At 40.3% G+C, this 21,700-nt stretch overlaps 1 protein-coding gene across 2 annotated transcripts; it reads left to right on the plus strand.

The window, feature by feature from the left end:
• Positions 1–5,143: 5,143 nt before the first annotated feature.
• LOC146535008 (uncharacterized) lies at positions 5,144–20,248 on the plus strand. 2 transcript variants are annotated; one of them, XM_085191430.1, is made up of 6 exons: positions 5,144–5,469; positions 9,275–9,447; positions 9,610–9,750; positions 17,257–17,344; positions 18,902–19,058; positions 19,356–20,248. In XM_085191430.1, the coding sequence occupies exons 1-6, from the start codon at positions 5,391–5,393 to the stop codon at positions 19,507–19,509; spliced, it is 792 nt and encodes a 263-aa protein (XP_085047556.1). In that variant the 5' UTR covers positions 5,144–5,390; the 3' UTR covers positions 19,510–20,248. The 2 variants fall into 2 exon arrangements, with proteins under 2 accessions (XP_085047556.1, XP_085047557.1); XM_085191431.1 differs by having other exon boundaries at positions 9,613–9,750.
• Positions 20,249–21,700: the final 1,452 nt, after the last annotated feature.

A 21,700-nucleotide genomic window follows, 5' to 3' on the forward strand; every position in this document is an offset into this window, starting at 1 on the left:
CGTACTCTCGTATCGGAGTAATGCGGCGTTCAATGGCGACGTCTGCTAAATTCCACAATGTGAGAAGAACAATGGAAACCAATAATTGTAATTGAGCTGTTGAATATTATGAGCGGTTTGACAAATCGCTTCAAATATTCAAGCAATGATTACTATTCGAGTACACGGGGAGAGACCTGCTCGGAGTGCACGAAGCACAGTGCACAACAACCACGCACGGAATATATGTGTTCATCTAGTTTGCATAATTGCTCTTTTATTTATTTAGGCGTCAAAGGAATATAATCTTAGTTTATTTAGTAGATCATTCAGAAAATGATTTGCATTGCATTATCAGGAAATGGTACATGTGTGCCATATTTGGTATATCATTAACCCCCCTCGCGCCGGGCAGGTACCGGGAACAATGCGTCGACAAGCGGATAACACGAGCATTGGGCGCTGAGTGGTTAATGGGCCGTCCATTAGCGCGCACAGACACAGCGCCCGCTACCGCCTCCGCGCACGCGTCCGCCCCCGCCACCGCCTGTGATCACTTGACAGGTGGGAGCTTGTGTAAAGGGACACATTGCGTTGAGTGGGGGAACTCAACGCCGCTCTTCACAAATATTTCATTTCCTCGAGTGAGAATCGATCCCACAACTACAGCTTCATTTTACAATTATTATTATTGTTATTTAGTTTAGTTTAACATTCATTGTTAAATGCGATACGGTGTAACGTCGGCTGGCGACTAGCGAGTAGCGAGTAGCGAGTAGCGGTGGAGGAGGTAATGCGAAACCACTCAACACGAGGGCACATCTCCAGCTTCGATTTTAAACAATGACGCCAAGAAATGGCATAAAACGTACATTAACATGAGGCCGTTTAGCGTTCACGATACTTGACCCATGCGACACGAGAGGTAGGAGGTAGGAGGTAGGAGGCGGAGAGACGGGACAAGTGCGGCGGAGAGTTAACAATAGTCATATTTAATGTCTTTGATAAAGACACAGTTGTATATTAAGTACATTTTAGTATAATACTTACACTTACTAGTACATTGGTATTTTTTAGAACATTTAAAAATTTGAACGTCGCGGGATTTGAACCCACGCCTTTTGGAAACCGTTCAACCGCTCTCCTTCACTAAGCCATACGTTCTTCTTTATTTTTCTTTCCTAAGTGTGTTAATCCACACTTTAAAAATGTAAAAAACATTTTAGTCTAAACTGGTATCAGACAAGTGACATAAGTTCCCTTTCTAATGTTTTGTGTTTCACAATGTCGGCGCCGTTTGAAGTGACTAACATATTTTAAATCTTTTTTTTAATATACCTAGACGTATCGCATATTATATATCTAAAACAACATGCAATTCCTTTAGGAATATTTAACAGCACCTCAGACTGTAATGCAAAGGTTGTGAGTTCGATTCCCACTCAAAGGAATTGAGGCGAAAGTGGGAAACTTTCAGAAGTGGGAGTGGGAAACTTCAAAATTGAGTGGCTTAATGCTAGGTTGTCTCTCTCCGCCTACCCCCTTTATTATATGCGGGATACAGAGCGTGAATCAAAACAAGTAATATATTATATAATAATCCCAGTAGCTCGTAAGCTGTAGCCTGTAAGTGATCCGGTCGATTTGTAAAATAAGTGGTGTAGCTGGCGTAGAGGAGAGGCATCAAAGTGATCGCTAATGGGTGCAAACAATCAGAGAGCGAGGACGGGGGCGCGGGACGGGGGGGGAGGTACTAATTTGGCGGTTCCTTCCTTCCGGCAGTCGCAACTCGATCTAATCGCCGACTTCCGACACTCCAGTTCTATTTGGTTAGGTATTCTGCCGCTCGTTGCTCGACGCTGAGCGACCCCGGAGTCTGGAGGTCGGCGTAAGTGACACATGTTATTGGTTATTAACCAAATTTTATACTATTACAACTGGTTCTTTTATTTTTTTAAATGTATTTTTATAACAATTTATATTTAAAAATGTAAAAATTATTTCTCTTATGTAATCTATCTTCTATCTATATATGTATATAAAAGGACATGTTCTCACTGTCTGAGGTAAGACGCACGCACAGCTGTAACCTCTGTGCGTAGAAACGTGAAATTTGGTCATATGTTAATTTTCGTAATCTGGACATCCACTAAGAAGGGATTTTGAAAAAAAATGACCCAAAAGGGGTGAAACAGGGGTTGAAAGTATGTATGGAAAAAAAAATTAATTGCCATCGACTTTTATAAAATTTTAAATCTCTTAGACTTTTAAAAATATTTCATTGAACACGTGTTTCATGGTTTATTAGAATTCACCCCGAAGGGTCCAAATAAGCAGGCGAACCTAGAAGCCGCTAGTAAAACTATATAAGTATTGTGTACTAATCTACTTGTACTTCTATTATCTCATTCTTAGTTTGCTTGAGGCTTTGAGTTTTACTTCATCAACCTACGGAACTTGTAGAAACTTAGAAAAGTAATTTAAACAGCGAAAGAACTCCACGGAGAATATGTAGGAAGATTTGACAAAAGAGGACGAGGCTAAAAATGGCATTTAATCGTAGACCTCTGCGTTGTTGTGCCGTGCTGCTGCTTAGATGACATCAGTAATAGCCAATGCGGCGGAAAGCGGACTTCGATCGACATACTGCTACTACTGTCACTAAATTAATATTGTTATTAATTATATACTATTATTAATATAATTGAACAAGAATTGCTTTGTTCTAGGACTGTGTGAGCACTGGTAGGAGGTGCAGGCGAGCCGCACCGCCACGTAATCACGACGTTCCGGCGCGCGAGTAATGGCCCGCCCTTAAAGAGATAATTGTGATCCGCCCGCTCTCCGCCCGCTCTCCGCCGCTCTCTGCCGCTCGCTAGCCGCTGACGCAGGGGACACACGACACACATTGTAACTGCACCCTAAGTACCGAGCAATTAGTTCGCCTTATTACCCTTCTAGCGCCGGAACTTTTTTACTCTCAAACAGATTGTGCCTTCGAGAAACTCAGTGATAATATTGAATTGATTTTATTGCTATTTATTGAGTGTTCTTAAAGTAAAGCCCGTGCCGAGCTCATGATGTACAGAAATAGTTAATAATTGGTTGTCTAATTACGATTACCTAACAGGTGTCTTAGATTTCCTATACACTACGCTCCACGCTATCTAAAGCGATGTAGGCGATCTAGGCGATGGCGAACGGCGACGTTAAATGAGGCGGAACGAGGATCCGCTCGAGTCAAAGCACGCGGAGAGAGAAACGTCAAATTCATTTCCGACGATTAGCGAGCGCCGGCGACTGTGAGGGGGCGAGCGCGGGTGTGCGGGGAGGGAGGGGAGGGGGGGGGCTCGCTAATGGGACGGCTATTATTTTATTTTCCGGCATTCAGAAAATTGCCTTAATTCGCGACAAAGAGACATCGGAGTGGCGGAACTGCGTCTTTAGCGACGCTGTACAGACGTACGGGCGCATTGTTCGCGCCCCGGCCTGCGTTGCATCATCAGAATGCGAGTTGCGGGCATACGTCACCAGCCACCGCCACACCTAAGCCCGAATGCGAATAAGACAAAGATAGGACGGAATTTATTTGATTATGCTCGCAAAAATTGCCGTATTTAACAGAAAAATGTTTAATTATTTCGCATCTGTTTAGGTAAACCGTAACTTCGCGTACTGCAAACGTAGTGTTTCCCTTATTAATTACGATTCCGCAAAAAATTGTAGAGCAACCTTTTTGGAGGATCTTTTTGGACCCCTTTTTGGGATTGTGGAGCAACCTCCACAACCCACATCGTGTACGACACCCGTCACTTACGACTTTATTATAAGTATAGAGATTTTTGTTTTGTGATGGGTGTAGGTACCTACCCTCAGCTTTGCTATTTTCATCTGCTTCGTGCTAAGTCAAATATTACAAATATACAAAATGTTATCTTCTTAGGGAGATATGTTTCAAGTTGAAAGTTGGATTTTAAGTTTATCTTAGTTCTTAAGCATAATTGACTAAGTCATATTCTAATATTATCTATTTTCTAACTACCTACTTATATAATTGTAATATTGTTTCAAATCCGATATAATCCTTGTCCATTTAAGTTAATCTGAAGTGAGGCAAGTGTTCCCACTGTAGCACACAAGGTGGGTAGGTGCCTACCTTGACGTCAGCTACCACCTACCTCCGGCGGATTACAGCACACTAATCTTGTTATTAACTCTTAAGTTGAATCTTTGTTAAGAAGAGGAGTAGCTAATAGGTCATTTGACTGTAAGCTCGACGGTTGTGGGTTCGATTCCCATTCGAGGTAATTAATCATTTTCACTTAATCGCTCTGGTAAGTAACCATACAAAAGCCTCGAAACCATACAAAAACTATGCAATGTCTCGTAAATCGGGGAAAGTGGGGAATTTGCCTTAATACTGGGTGGTACCTACTACTATATATGCAGGACACTCGTGATATCAACAGGGACACCTGCACGCAAGTAGTGGCAGTCGGGCGCGTCGGGCGCGTCGGGCGCGTCGGACGCGTCGTCGGAGCTTACGTAGGTACTCTCCGAGGTGTGCTAAGGCGCTTATGTCATCGTGAGAATTAAACACTCCGGAGACAATAGGTTGAGTAATCTGTCGAGAGCTCTCAGCTCTCTCACGTTCGATCAATTGTTAGGATTTGTTTGTTCCGCGTATTACTTATGTACTACTATACTATACCTACACGCGTATACGCTGTACGTACTTTACGGGATTTAAGGATTTACATCATATGAATATGCTAAAATTAATTTTATTATAAGCGTAGGTAGGTACGTCCTTTACAAACATTGATTCAAAAGTATTATTATAAGCCCTAGGCTTTTAACTTTAAAATATAGTTTTAATTTCGTTTTAAAACTATTGTTAACATCAATGAAAAAAAAAACGATATAAACTAATTCCTTTACGTGTAAGTGACAAAAACTGGAATAACGTGTTCTCATTGCAAGGAAACGCGCGCTTTTAAGCACCTCGTGCTCGACCCTGGTGCTGTGCCCTACCCTCGGCGCTCCGCCAATGAGGGGACGAGGCGGGGCGAGCGAGCGAGACCACGACTCGAGAATATGTGGGGAGCGAGGGAAACGGCAGATGGAAGGCTGCTCGGCGGGGCGGGACGCCATGTAGCCCTCGGGCAGACCTCAGTCAAAGTTTAGTGATAGTTCCGCGAGGTCGCTCCTACTCTCCCGCAGGGCACTGACTGTGACGCGCGAAATACTTCCGAAATTGTTATAAGTTAAACGTTAAGTTCATTTTAACTATTACTTCAATATTTTGTAAGCCATAAAGATAAGTGTTTTTTAGACAATATTAATATTGATAATAAAATTAAAATTCCACTGTAACACCTTATTTGATAACTGTGGCGGCACCCCGAGCGATGGCCAGCAGCGCGCGCCGCGGCGCCGCCTACACCATCGACAGCATCCTGGGACACCGGCAGCACGCAGCAGCGCCTGGCAAGTCCCGTTTTATATACCTGCACGTCTTAGTCTATATCTAAATATAATAAGAAAGTAAGAACGGCGCGTCTGTACAGACATTGAATATATTCACTAAATAATAATTGAGGGGGGCTGAGGTACACTAATAGAGCCCAAATTGATGATTTGTGTAGCTATTAAGTCTAAGCAACATCTAGGCTATAGTTTATTTTGAAAATCTTTATACCTGATGTGGAACCTTAACAGCCTGTCTAAACTATAAGAGATATAAATATACTGCCTTGAGGGACATTGAACAACATGACAAACAATTTCTACCGACATAACATAAATGAAGGTCTGGCGTACCTGACGTGGAACCCTGGCAGCCCTTCTAATCTCTAAGAGATATAAATATATCGGCTTAGTAAAAGTTGATCAACATAACAAGCATTTTCTGTCCATATAATAAAAATGAAGATCTGGAGCAGCTCATATGGAACCTTAACAACCCAGCTAAACCTTATGAATAATCAGGTAGTTCAAGCGGGCAAAGCCGCGGGCGGGTCGCTAGTATATAAATAAATGAAGTATAGATCACAATATATTATAGGATGTGTACAATAACGTTATTTAGACATTGCTATGTCATTTACAACGGAGGATCATCTCTCGCAGCCAACCCGTGGAAGTGGTCAGACACTATCAACGAAACACATATCAACACTTGAAAATGTAAGAAAATGCTTTTTTCTTTTAAAAAGAATAAAAAAGTTATAAGTTAGAACTGGAAAGTTTATAAGGTTTTTTTTAATGCTTGATTTTTTATATGTATACTTTGGATTAAACTTAAAAGATAGAGCCTCCATAGAGTCGTGACATCGATGCATCGACCTACCTACTGTTCAACAATTTTGGCTAATTTAAATAAGTGGCTCTGGCTAACATGTGGATCTGTCTCTTAGAGGGGCCGCAAGGGCCTCGTTTCCTTCTAGCGGTGGTTGACGATATAATAATATTGGGTATAATTGTGTAAGTTACTTCGATTTACGGGAGGATTTGTGTCTCTAACATGTTAACGAGTAGGTATTGTATTGACTTACACGAATGAGCATTCATGAAATTCATTTCATAATTAAATAACATACCTACATATTGATTACTGCAGCTTCCAGTAAAAACGACAATACTAATATTTTTTTATAGTTACTTAATAGGTAATGTGCAAAATTTACACAATAATTAGATACTACTAAATATATGAATGAAGTAAAAAATAATATAAATATAAATACAATAACTTGAATATCTATTATTATTTATGTATTTATTCATACTGTAAAAGAGTACATATTAGAACACTAATTCGCCCGACCGCCGCCGAGTCCCTGTGGCCATTAGCATTATTAAATTATTATTTGTCTAGTTAATAAATATCTATTAAAATGTAATCACTAACAATTATGTAGATTTTATTATTAAAACAATTATACTTAATAGAATCCGCAGTAGGTACCTACATGTATGTTCCAAATATTTAATTGAATTTGAATTTATTTTAATTTTAATTTTAGCTTCACGATCTATTCTGCATTCTGCATTTAGTATCTCCTTGCTACAAGATGCGGGCGGTGCTCGCGTATAAAAGACTTCAATGGGAGCACTTTTATATTGTTGCAGGACGTGTTTGTACATAGTTCTGAATCATGTCAATACTTTCATATTAATGAGGCAGAATGCTTATTAAATGTAACATTTAATTGTTGTTTTTTGTTCTTTACTATTATTTCCACATCACCATTTCGTTGTATATTAATATTTTCAATTAGTATAATATGAAGTGGGAAAACGTCCGCGAGCAAATAAAATTGGCTAATATATGAGAAGCTTCAAGGTAATAAAGGCACTCCCCGCCGTCAGCCGTCACCCGTCACGCCGGCAGTGGTTCACGCCACACTGCACGCAGCCAGCTCCGTTAAGGACTACTCATTTTGGAACATGATCATTATCTCGCGCGGATGATTCCTAAAGGCGGCTCACAAATGTTACAACACACGAGGAGAGACCACGTACGAGTATGTAGTGTACGTAACTATTGCAGTCATTAGAAACGGAAGCTGTGTGCTGCGTGCGCCCCGCGGCGACCGCAGCGCCCGCTAAGGGGGAGTCCCCGGCGGCAGAGGAGCCTCGCCGCCGCCGAGCCGAGGTGGGACGCCGGGAATATTTACGAAGTACGAGGGATGACACTTATTTTAATACGGTTACTTCATTGTGAATTGCAAATATTATATTTTGTATTACAAGTGATTCGAGAAAGACATACCTGTTCCTTGAAGTCTTTTTAAAAGTCTTCTTAAAGGTAACAAGGTTATGTACCTAAAAAAAAAATTGAATCAGCTTCACCATGTATCCCACACACAGCAGGGTAGGCAGAGAAAACCAGCGGAAAGTGGGTAACGTTCCCCACTTTCCGCCGAGTTCTGGAGGCATTGCGTGTTGAGTGGCGGAACTCAATGCCGCGCTTTGCCTCGGCACCAGAGCGAAGAAATGAAATAAATATTAATAAATAATTAATTTCCTCTAGTGGCATCAAACCCACAGCCAGTAGAGTAGTTGTATATTTTGTTGACTTAGTCCTTTACCTACATACTTGATAAGTACGTGGTACTTGGGCGTGTTAAATAAGTATGTAAAACAACTACCTGTGAGCTACCTGTGAGCTACCTGTGAGCTAAGCACGACTGACTCCGACGAGCGAGATATTAAACATATTGAGTAAAAATTTATTTAAAATTCAAAATCTTTTAAAATTTCTTTATGCATGGACGTAATTGTATTTGGTACAGTTTAATATAAGTATATACGAGTAGCGAGTATGTCTCTATACAAGTAGATATTGTCAATAATTTTTGTCTATACAATGTAAATGTTATTGTATCATCATCTAATAAATTCAAACGTATGAGATCCGCTTAAGAAAAATTGCAGCGTTCCAATCGGCCGAGGCTCTTTATCTACGTCTCCACTAATAAGAACCTTACTGCCTCGCGATAAGGGCCCTCCTCCTCGCTCATATGTCGTAACGAGCGTCACTTCAAGTGCCAATTTGACAGGATTTGCTCCGTGACGTACAAAGTATTGAATGCTAATAAAATTACATACCTATGTATATGTGGCGACCTGGCCTGAACTGGTCTGGCCTGGCTCGTGAAACGCTGGCTACAATTACCCGTGGAAAGAAATGTTTCCTAAAAATAATCGAGCACTAACGTTTGCTTCTATTTATCTGAGCACAACGACGTTAGAGCTTAAATAGGAATTAATTATCCGACATGAAATGGTCATAATAAACTGCGCATTAATTGTGTTAGTCGTTAGTCTACTCGTACAATAGAGCGGAGCTGTAAGCGTTTTGTTGTAATCCCATATTGTGCGCCAACTCTGCGCTACTATCGTAACAAAGCTTTATAAAAACAGTATTACTATAAATAAATAGTGCGACTAACGTCGAGTGACGTTGAGTGCTTCACAAAAAGCGTATTTTGTTTGCCGGAGACGTGAGCCGGTGCGAGCGACCCCAACGACCCAGAGGCTACTATTGCAATATGAGCCTTGCGACCACGCGGGTAGGGGTCAAGGTCCCGTATGCAAAAACGTAATTAGTGAGTTTAAAGAGCAGAAGGGTGGTAATTCGGTATTATCGAGGGCTGGTTTGTCGAACGAGGATTAAGAGATCGATGTCACGTCAGCGATGCATCGCGCTGGGAACCGCCGTGCGCCAATACTGCACTGTACCTTCGTATAGTCAGTGGAGTAAATTGTAACTCACATTCTGATATAGATACTGAGGAGCGCTGCGTGGAGTTGAAGAGTGAGGGTGCGCAGTCGGACTCCGAGCACGAGCACGAGCATGAGCACGGGCACGAGCGTGAGCACGAGCACGAGCACGAGCGCGAGCGCGAGCACGCCGAGCACGAGCAACTGGAGGCTCTGGACGCCGGCAGACCGCGCAAGGTAACTTGCTAGGCATACTGACTGAAACTTACATTTTTTAAATTAATTATTTCATATATTCAAGAGAACTCTATTTTATAAAATATGCTATCAATTTAAGTTCAATATGTATAATTGTTATGGTGCGAGTACAATATGATGAGCGTGGTCTGTGGTCGCAAGCAGGTGCGCCGCAGCCGCACCACCTTCACCACGTACCAGCTGCACGAGCTGGAGCGCGCCTTCGACAAGACGCAGTACCCTGACGTGTTCACGCGCGAGGAGCTGGCCATGAGGCTGGACCTCAGCGAGGCGAGAGTGCAGGTAATATATCTTAAAATCAAATAGACGTAAGATAGTAAGCATCGTGAATCGTCGTATGAACATACAAAAAAGCTACCACCGGTTCGGAAGTCAGTTCTGCTGAGAAGCAAGAAACTCAACAGTTGCCCTTTTCAATGTCAATGATATAATTTAATTATTGACATTAATTCCATACATCTTTATCTTGTAAATATTCTTGAACAGTGTAATAAGCTTGACTTTGTTAGTATTGTTTTTACAGGTACTTTAAATTATTGTAGTGTCAAACCTAGAATACTGCGTAATCTATATATATAAAAGGACTTGTCCTCACTGACTGAGGTAAGACGCACGCACAGCCGTAACCGCTGTGCGTAGAAACGTTAAATTTGGACAGATGTTTACTTTCGTAATCTGGACATCTACTAAGAAGGGATTTTGGAAAATTTTAACCCTAAAAGGGTGAAATGGGGGGTGAAAGTTTGTATGGTAAAAAATTTAAATCGGCACCTATTTTTATAAAATTTGAAATTTAGATTTTTAAAAGTATTTAATTGAGTACGTGTTTCATCGTTTTCTAGAATTCTCCCCCTAAGGGTGCAAATAAGGGGTTGAAAGTTTGTATGGACAAACTCTTTAAATCGCCACCGATTTTTACAAATTAAAATATGAAATTTAGACTCTTCAAAATATTTCTTTGAACACATGTTTCGTGGTTTATTAAAATTCATCCCTAAATAAGCAAACGAAGCTGCGCGCGTCCGCTAGTTTTATTATATACACGTATACTCACACTCATAAAAGATTTATTAACATTTTGGAGAAATGGGAAATGGCGAAAACTTGGCGTAACTAGCTTGTCTGTATGTCTATCCCAATTTTTACTATGACAATGTATATTTTGTCGGACAAACGGAATATAGTATGCAAATTGTGAAGCAACTGTATATAACTGTACTTAAGACTAGTCAGTCTAGTCAGTAAAAGATTTTCATTTATGCCTAGAGAGTTTGGCGGATAGTGACGCTACTGCACTAGATTTAGTCTCAAACTATAGAGCGGTTTAACTTATTTTGAAGTATACACACACGAACACACACAAACAGATCAGACGATCATCATTGAAATAGATAAAGTAAAAGGTTTATGGTCTTGATTCAGTATTTCATTATAAATATACAAAATAGCCCTATTATATCTTATGGTATGCCACAAGTATATATATTGGAGCCTTTCTTCTTTGAAATGTACACTAAGGATTTCTTTAATGTTAAGAATTGTGATTTATATGGATAGTTCTATTAATAAAATATTCTTAGAGGCATTTTACTTTCCAGTCCATCGCAACGCACTCACATTTTGGTCTTCGCTAGTAATTACCCACTGTCAATAATTCATTTGATACTGTCAATGAATAATTGTTTACTAACGTCATAAAAATTCATTATAATGATGCTAATTCGCAAAACAAGCTCGACCTGATTTGTATGTCTAATTAAATTCGAATTATTAAAAAATATTAATTGAATTGTCGTAATTTAATGAATTCCGCGGTTTTGTCTAATTGTGAAAAGTGGCAATTACTTTTAATTTTTTATTAAAACTTTTAAAAGCCTTAATTTAAAGATAAATTAAAAGCAAAAAAATCTTTTTTAGAAAAAGCTTTTATTCAAATTCAAATTCAAAATATTCTTTATTCAAATAAACTTATAATAAGCACTTTTGAATCGTCGAATGAACATATGAACAAAAAGCTACCACCGGTTCGGAAGGCAGTTCTGCTGAGAAGAGCCGGCAAGAAACTCAACAGTTGCTCTTTTCAAAATCAATGGTATATTTTAGTATTACATTTGCTGGCAGCTATCATGCATTACATTCAATAGACATTAATTCCATACATGTTTGTCCTCTAAGTATTCTTGAACAATAATAAGCTTTACTTGTCAGAATTTTTTTTACTGATATTTTAAATTTTGGAAGTGGCAAATCTAGAATACACTGTGGAATTTTATTATATACACGTATGCTGAGACCCATAAAAGATTTATTAACTTTTTGGAGGCGAAAACTTGGAGTAACAATCTTATCTTTATTTCTCGTTTCTATCGTATGATTGTCGCTATGTTTACTATGACAATGTATATTTTGTCGGACAAAGAGAATATTATAGTATATAAATTGGGAAGCAACTGTAAGAATACCTGCATCTTTGAAAACATCTCGCAGAGAATCTCGCGCTCTTAGTTTATAAATATATCTCACGGCTCTTTTTTGGAGGATAAATATTGAATTTATGTCTGAAGCACTGCCCCATAGCAGCATTCCATAAGATAAAATACTATGGAAATAGCTATAGTAGACTAGTCGGGCAGTGTCAACGTCCGTCATTTGTCTTACTTTTTTAATTGCAAACGCGGCAGAGCTGAGTTTATCCGCAAGTGCTTCCAGATGAGCGTTCCACTGGAGTTTGGAATCTATAGTTACACCTAAGAAAATATCTGATTCCGACAAATTGAGAGTTTCTCCTTTAATTAGTAGACTGAAATTATTTTTTTTAACATTTTGTAAAGCAAACTCAATACATTTGGTTTTTTTAGCATTTAACATTAGATTATTAACATCAAACCAACGAAGAACATGCGATAATGCACTATTCACTTCGTCATAGTTTATTTTATTTCTGTCAACCTTAAATATTAAAGAGGTAAACTCTCAATAAACTCTCAATTTGTCGGAATCAGCTATTTTCTTAGGTGTTACTAGAGATTCCAAACTCCAGTGGAACGCTCATCTGGAAGCACTTGCAGATAAACTCAGCTCTGCCGCGTTCGCAATTAATAAAGTAAGACAAATGACGGACGTTGCAAGTGCCCGACTAGTCTACTATAGCTATATTTATAGTATTTTATCTTATGGGGCAGTGCTTCGAGATCTATCTGCGAGATGTGTTTAAAGATGCAGGTATTGTCACAGTTCCTTCACAATTTGTTTATTATAATATTCTGTTTGTCCGACAAAATGTACATTGTCATAGTAACAATAGTGATAGACGAATTTAATAAGTGTAGGATCTGTTAAAAAACTATTATAAATAAAAAATAGTATTAAATGGTTAGGTGACAATATTTTTAGTAGTAGGTAGTTCATTTGTGTTTTTTTTCTGGTATACTCGTAGGTACCTACCTGTTATAAATATCTACGTTTTGTTGTTTGCTTTTACATTAATTGTTGTTTTTTAGACTTGTGTGTCATTAATGTGTGGGAAGTTGACACGGCTTGACACGTCGATACGAGTACGAGCACGCGCACTCGTACGTGTCACTTGCTCATAAAACATTTATAATTTTTTGGAAGCGCTAATGTTTCGTTACAAGCTTAGCTTTATTTTCTAGCTACTATCGTATATCTGCGACTGTTATTACTATAATATATATTGTCAGACAAATAGAACATTTTTCATTTAATAAATTGGCACATACTTTAACACCCCACATATTTAATAACAACATGCGACCACCGTGACACAGGCGACCACCGGCGACCGCAGGCGACTGAAGCGACCGCAGGTGAGTGGTGAGTGTGGAGGCGTGCCGGTAATTAGCATTAGCTTCATTGTCAGCACACAATCGCGCAGATTACACGCCGCGGTCGCCGCCTCGTGGCCTCCCCGCCTCGGCCACCTCGCTAACTAAACTAAGCGAGTTAGCGAAGTTAGCGACTGGTAGACTAGTTATCAATTATCCCATCTAATATTCCATAATTTATGATCAAATTATAAAAGTACCTATATACAGCTTCACGCTATATCCCGCACATAGCAGGGTAGGCAGAGGGAACCTAATGTTAAGACACTTTGCTCTCCAGTTTCCGCCGAATATACCTCCAGTATTGCGTGTTAAGTGGCGGAACTCTACGCCGCCCTTTGCCTCGACATTAGAGCGAAGAAATGGAATTATAGATTCGAAATAAATTATTTAATTTCCTGGAGTGGGGATCGAACCCACAACCAGTCGGTGTACAGTCACACTTTGTGCTCCTGCGCCACAACTTACCTCAAATATAAATATATTATTATTTATTAAATCTCTTATTAAATGATATAAGCAGTTAGTTTGATTGTACTTGTAGTTGGTTGGTAGTTCTCGCGAAGTCTCAGCCGCGACTCGCGAGCCCACACAATGGTCGCTAATTCGCGCCTCATTACGCTCTCGCCGCTAATGTCTCGCTAATTGTGCCTCGAGCCTGGAGCCCGGAGCCAGGAGGCTCGAGCCTGGCGCCGCCGAGACTCTGGACCAAATTGGTGTAATCAAGCGTGTGACAATGGTTTTCTTACGTTTTAATTTATTGTTCCCGTTGTTTTATTACTGTTCTTCTTACGCTATTCAAATCATATTAGTAAATATTAAAAAATAGGTCATTATAGACTTAAGCGGGGCCAAATCTGAAGCCTTAAAAAACCTCGAAATATTTATTGAAGCGAGAGGACAAAAGGACAATATAAGATTAATAAATTTAAGATTGAAATGATATGTAGGTACTTGTGATATTCCCCCGAGAAGTTTATCCACGTGTTGAGAGATAAGATTGGTCAAATGATAGGCAGTAGTAGAGCTGTGGCGGAGGCGGTAGCGGAGGCGGGAGCGGAGGCGGGAGCGGTGGTGGGCCAACAATGGTTTAATTAAGCACGGTTTGAGCGTGAGAGCTCTCAAACTGCAGTTAAAGTGAGCGCCGCTGCAATTTGGTAATTACCGACTTCGCGAGATGAGGGAGGAGGGTGAGAGGAGTCGGCGGTGGTGCGCGCGGGTGTACGGAGGAGGGGGGCGGAGGTAATCTCGCGGCCTCGAGAGGCAGTCGGCAATGCACAGACAATAAAACACTTTAATATTTCGCAGGGCTGTATACTGCTAATGAGGAATTCATTTCGGTCATTAGATGCTCTTGTGGCTGTATTTCTTTAATTGCGGCTCACTTCTGGAGCAGCGACACAAGATTGGCCCTTGTGGCTCGTCGTGGGTGTCGCGGGTGTCGCGGGTGTCGCGGGTCGTGGGTGGCTAATGACTGCTCGTTTTTGCGCGAGATTAAGCTGCAACACTACTTTGCAACTTTCACTCGTTATAATCTTGTGTTCGACGCTAATTGCACGAGGGGCTTTAGCGCTGACCTCACAGTAAAGTTAAACACGCTGTAACCACTCATACTAGACTGCTAAAACTCATTTTAAAAAAAGTAATTATAAGTATCTAACAATATTGTAAAATACAGTGCAATAGCGTATCAGCCCTGATGCTCGATAGAGCAGAGAGGGCACGGTTCTTAAATCACACTCCACACAGCGCAAATTGCTTTTAATTCACTCCATAGATGGCGTTCGCCGACAAACGTCCTTCCCTCGCTCATCGCCGCAAGTGTGCGCTCTGTCAGCCACCAGGAGTCCTACATGCACGGCACAGGGTACACTCGGGACACCCCTCGCCCCACGCGACGTCTGCCGCGGCTCGATCACTCCCATTTTATTTCAAGTGATTTAATTTAATTTAACTGTTTAATTGGAAGAAAATAATGACTCCGGCCCCAAACGTACTCGACTTCACTTAACTTTTTATGAAGATATTCTTAATTATCTACCACTACAGCTTAATTATTGGGTCCTTATACATGAAATTGGCGTTTTGTCCTACAGGCCACTTTAATCACAAATTTCTCCGGTTTGGTTAGGAAGTCCAAATTCAGATTTATACAGCTATTTACACATGGCAAACGCACTTCGACGTGTTTTTCAAATCATGATGAAGCTAGCCAAATTCTACACCAAGCGAAAATTGACGCAAAAAAGTTACTTGTAAGCGATTGGTGTTTCTCAAATCTGGCTAGACTATTACGGCACGGCACGGCACGGTCTTTTGTCAGCAATTGCAAACCGTGAGGGAAAAGCTAAACGACCGAGGTTGGTCGCTGCGCTGCACAACAGATTGCTAACAAATTAGAAGAGCTTTAATTGGAATGTCTAAGACATCCACCATACCGTAAATTTGGATAACTTCTTGCAAGGGGAAAAAATCTACTCCGATTCATAGATTTTATTGATTCCCGTCTGAATGGTTTTTTTAGTAAAGGCTTCAATGAACTACCTATTAGATGGCAAAAGTGCATAGATAACAATGGTTCGTACTTTGAATAAATAAATAATTATTATATTCAAAAATATTCGCCTATGGGATACCTATGGGATTCGCCTATATCCCATATCAAACGTCAATGTCATATGCAAGCACCTAATACTTACAGATTCGTATGAATAAGTCACTATGATACAAAATGTTTTGCTGAAAGAATTAGTAGTCCACCGGCCTGTGTAGGGGAAGTAAAGTAAAGCAACTGAAGCCCTCACTCTCGCGCTATCAAATGGATTCATTTGCAAATTATGAAATTATAGCATTTTCGCGTTTCGCCGCTACAATGTCTTTTTATTAGCGCAATGCGGCTCGACAGCTCAATTGGTTTCTATTCTCGTTTGGTCGCCACGCGGCTCTGCGCCGTATCGCCGCGCTGTAAGGTCGCGATTGCCGCGACGGGGAGCGCGCGTGAACACCACGTATGCGTAATTGCTTTTCATTACGTCCCCATTGTAGTGGAGAGCGGCAAAATGGCGACAATTACGCGATAAAAAAATTAAAAGAGGACGCGGAGACTCTGCTTCCGTCGACTGCCGTCTGTTGCCTAGTGCCTTCTGCCTACCGCCTACTGCCTACTGCCTACCGCCTACTGCCTACTGCCTGCCGCCTACTGCCTACTGCCTACCGCCTACTGCCTACTGCCTGCCGCCTACTGCCTACTGCCTACCGCCTACTGCCTACTGCCTGCTGCCTACTGCCTACTGCCTGCTGCCGACTTGCCGTTCAGTAGATACCTACTGTCATTTTTATTGTTCACTTATATATTTGCATAAAATTAAGTCATTTAAAAAAAACAAAAATATTATCAAGATTATCGAGTTAGCAAACCCGTGTAAAAGAGGGTAGATGTAGATGAAAAATACTATAAAAACAATGGAATTGTGTCAATCGGAGGCTTGTAGGCAACGGCCCTTATTATCCAATAACAATATCCTCTTTCCGAATAATTTAGAAACATATAGACGATATTGTGTCTTTTTATCTTGTTTTGAAACGTTAACGTTTTGAAGCTTCCGATTTCTAATAACAGCATATACTCACATGTTAACTTCATCGAGACATTTCAAAGACAGATGTTAGTAAACAATGTAAATATTATTAGAAAGATATTTTAGTTTCACAACAGGTACTATACCGTACGCAGTTAGCATTGTAGGCACCTCGTGCATCATTCCGTTGGCGGAAGGCGAGGCCGCGTTTGGTATTGTTATCAAAGATGATATCACGACGGTAATGTTCTTCGACCATCCAACTTGCAATATCTTTAAATCGAATTATCTTCTCAATCTTTAAATGAATTTATCATATTTCTATGAAATTGAAAATATATTGAGATACAACTTCTTGTCCGCAGGTGTGGTTCCAGAACAGGCGCGCGAAGTGGCGCAAGCGGGAGAAGGCGCTCGGCCGGGAGCACGCGCCCTTCCTGCACCACGAGCACGGTCAGCGACGTACCTAACTAATATTAGCTCTTGTCTATATCTATACTAATCTTATGAATCTGAAGAGTTTGTTTGGCTGAACCTACTACTGATTCGAATTGTAGAGTTCGGACCGCGGAGACGAGGCCGCCTTCATGAAGCTTGTATAATATACATTTTTAAAATATTACAAAAAGTGATTTATAGATAAGTGAGGCACAATTACACATAACGACCGGATGTTGTGATAGTCGCTTTAAGGTTTCATTATAATTAACGCCCCATGTGGAGTTATTATCGACTTAGAAATCATTTTGGTAACAATATTGGAACCTTGTCATTATAGTCGCATTACTGAGTGATCCCCCCCCGTGCGTGATATCTGCGGGCGTGAACACGTGATTAGTACAACTACTTTATATCGGACAACACTACATACTTCTAAACTATTATAACAAAATTCATATTACTGGGAAGCGATTTGTATAATTACATAAATAACTAATATAAAAATATCATTTAAATCTTTATAATTTCGCTGTAAAACACGAGAAATTCATAAAGATACAAAATAATGAAATGACCATTACCATTGTGATGTACTCGTACAGGCGCGTCACGTGCAGCGAGAGCCTCGTCTCGCTAGTCGCATCTCTCCACATGCTCTCGTTAATTCAAAGAAAAAGAGAGAGAGAGAGAGAGAGAGAGAGAGAGAGAGAGAGAGAGAGAGACATAACTGGCAATAACTGGCAAGACCAGCAAAGATCTCACCTATCTATATATATAAAAGGACTTGTCCTCACTGACTGAGGTAAGACGCACGCACAGCCGTAACCGCTGATGGTAGAAACGTTAAATTTGGACAAAAGTTTACTTTTGTAATCTGGACATCGACTTAGAAGGGATTTTGAAAAATTTTAACCCTAAAGGGGTGAAATAGGGGTTCAAACTTTGTATGGAAAAAAATTTAAATCAGCACCGATTTTTATAAAATTTGAAATTTTGATTTTTAAAAGTATTTAATTGAACACGTGTTTCATCGTTTTCTAGAATTCTTCCCCTAAGGGTGCAAATAAGGGGTTGAAAGTTTGTATAGGTTTTTTTTAAATCGTCACCAATTTTTATAAAATTTGAAATTCAGACTCTTAAACGTATATAATTAAACACATGTTTCATGGTTTTTTAGAATTCACCCCCTAAGGGTGCAAATAAGGGGTTGAAAGTTTGTATGGGAAAATTCTCAAATCGCCACCGATTTTTATAAAATTTAATATTTAGACTCTTAAAAATATTTAATTGAACATATGTTTCATGGTTTTCTAGAATTCACCCCCTAAGGCTGTAAATAAGGGGTTGAAAATTTGTATGGAAAAATCTTTAAATCGCCACCGATTTTTATAAAATTTGAAATCTAGACTCTTAAAAATATTTCATTGAACACATGTTTCATGGGTTATTAGAATTCACCCTTAAATACGCAAGCGAAGCTGCGCGCGTCCGCTAGTATAAATATAAAATAAAAAAATGTTTTTTTGTTGAAATAAAAATAAATAGCCTTAAGTGAAACTATTTACCCAGGTGTAGGAGAGTGGGGTGCCATACCGGGCGTGGGCGTGGGCGTGGGTGTGGGTGGCGTGGGTGTGGGCGTCGGCGCGGGCGAGTGGTGGCTCGGACTCGGCGCACCCGCCTGGCACGACGCGACCCCCGCTGCTGCCTTCAGAGCCTTACTGCATCGGTAAGAATGCTAATGTATAATACAAAAATATATTTTTCATTCTTACGATATACACTTTGAAAAGTAGAGAATCAAGTGTCTTGACACTACTCTCTATTTGTATTTGCATAAGAGGGTAGGCACAGATGCCTATACATGAATCTATTATCCTTAAAAATAGTAAAGGTGGGGTCGCCACTGCCTGTGTCTTGTAGATAGTTTTACAATTTTACTTAATGAAAAGTAGAGAAGTCCTTACTTTTCTTTACATACAAAAGTATATTCTCGTAGGCTTACAGCTCTCCTCACCCCCCGCAGGTACGTGCTGGCGCTCCCCCCGCCCGCGCTGTCGCCGGCCGCGCGTTCGCCCTCGCCGCCGCGCTCGCCGCGCGCCGCCCCGCTGCCGGCCTCGAACCCGCTGCCCTCCGAGCTGCGCCTCCTGCACGACCGCTACAGCAGAGTGCACACGTAACCTTGCTGCTACTGAACTACTCTGTAGTACTAATGTACATATTATATAGTAAACATCTATTTGTATCTAATCTCATGTATGAAATGAGGACACTTCAAGCACTTTTGCAGGATACATTCTTTATTTATTAAATATTTTTAAGTGTGCAGCAAATTATATTGTAACGTCCCTCACACAGAACGTGAATCTTATAATAACTATACCTAATGTTCGTATTAATGATGGAACAATGTTTACTTTTATTGGAACATAGAGGTAGAGGTCCTAGACGTAATACTCGTGCAGGCAAACACCTCTGTAATCTATTGTATAGTGTGCCTTACCCGCCGGTGTAGAACGCAGGTAGTTCTCGGTCCCCGTGTCCTCACTGTTCTCAAATGATTCCTTTTAATCAAATGTTGTATATAATAATTAAGACTTATTAAATACATAGAGTGTAAGAGTTGTAAATGTAATATATATAAGTTGTGGTGTAAATACTGTATAGTGGGGCTCTACCAGGAATCGAGGTCGAGGTGGGACTGGTGGCTGGACTAGCGACAGAACCAGAACAAAGATGAATATCAATTTTAAAAATGAATTGTGACTATTTACAATATTATTTGTATGTTTGTTGTAAGTCGTCCGGTCGTGGACGTAGTGCTGTTACACTGTGTAACTTGCCGTAGTCGCTATTTATTGAGGTGTAGTGTAGTGAGTTTGCAATACTGTAGTCGCGCAATAAACTAGATTATACACACGTGTGCTGCTTTCATTTACCGCCCGCTTCCACTTATTATCTATACAAGGTGACCCGCGGTGCCCGCCCTCTACTCGACGTCTGCCAAGTGGGCACTAATTTACAAATGGCAAAGCATTCAAAATATAATGTTCAAATAAAAATAACACCAATAATATGTGTAATTACGAAGCCGCTTCATTTGTAGAAGCCCACACGTCGCTCGTACGAAGCCCTATTAATTCCTGATCACATCGCCACTGTCCATTATTATCTGGAGCATTGTTAAGACCCCCTGACACCCTCAGCACCCACTAGCACCCCCCGATACACCCTTGCACCCGCCAGGAGCCCCACGAACATGTTGGCGATCATCAAGATTAAATTTGCGTCTCGTAACAAAGAAGCGGAGTGTTTGAAGAAAGATTAATTTGGTAAAAATTGGGCGCAGGGCTAAGCCCACTTACCGCCCGGTGAAGCAGACAGACGCCGCGAATGCTAAATTGACTCTTATACTTCCACACATAGAGAATATTGTATGAAAAAATACAATAAAAACGCCGTGACGTTTTCTATACGCCCGCGTGTTTTGAAAGTACTTGATATCGGCTGTGCAAAGAATAGAAATTCCCATCCCATTTGGGCCTATCGGAGCCTCTAAACTTTCCCAGTTTTAAAAAATGAACAAACTATTTCTACAAAATTATAGTTATAAAACTTTATACGTGTAATGAAATATTTTTACAAATATTTCATATTTTATTACAAGAGATTTAGAGGCCAGTCGAGGCGCAGAGACACGAAGTGTGACTGGAACCACGTGAGTGTAGGCTTGGTTCCCGCTGCTCCGAGCTCGAGGCCTGCTCCCTGCTCCGGTGTCGTAATGCCTCCAGAACTAGGTGGGAAATGAGGAACCCCTACCCCACTGCTGTGCGCGGTCTACAATGTGAAGCTGACTATTTTATTCATATAGTAGATAGGTATTTGTGCAGTCGGTAATTAAAACACTTTTCAATACACCGATATATGTTAATCAAATGACGTAGGTGTTCCGTAGCGTTCCTCGAACACTTGCTGTCTTCAATTCGCCATGTAAGTTGGCTGCAGCGCTTTTTTTGACATTATTTAAGTATCATTTTGGAAATATTACAAAAATATGAGTAAATAAAGGGAAGCCTAGAAGTTAATATTGCAATAAATAACAAAGTACATTTTGTTTTATGTTAAGTACATTTAGTTTTTACTTTTTACTTTATTGTTTGAAGACGGTTTGTTTTTTTTTATTAAAAAATAATTTATTATATGTACATTCATACGAGTATGTACCTATTGAAGAAATTTTATTTTATTAATTAAGCATGCTTTGTTTAATTACACATAGATATCTAATATATACCTTACCACAACACCACTTACAGCCTGGCGTCGCCGGCAGCCGCGCCACACGTGGCTCCTCTAATTATTTATGAAGTT

Source organism: Heliconius melpomene, chromosome 10 (assembly GCF_056956725.1).
Source record: "Heliconius melpomene rosina isolate 202511_hmr_F chromosome 10, ASM5695672v1, whole genome shotgun sequence".
Classification (NCBI taxonomy): domain Eukaryota; kingdom Metazoa; phylum Arthropoda; class Insecta; order Lepidoptera; family Nymphalidae; genus Heliconius; species Heliconius melpomene.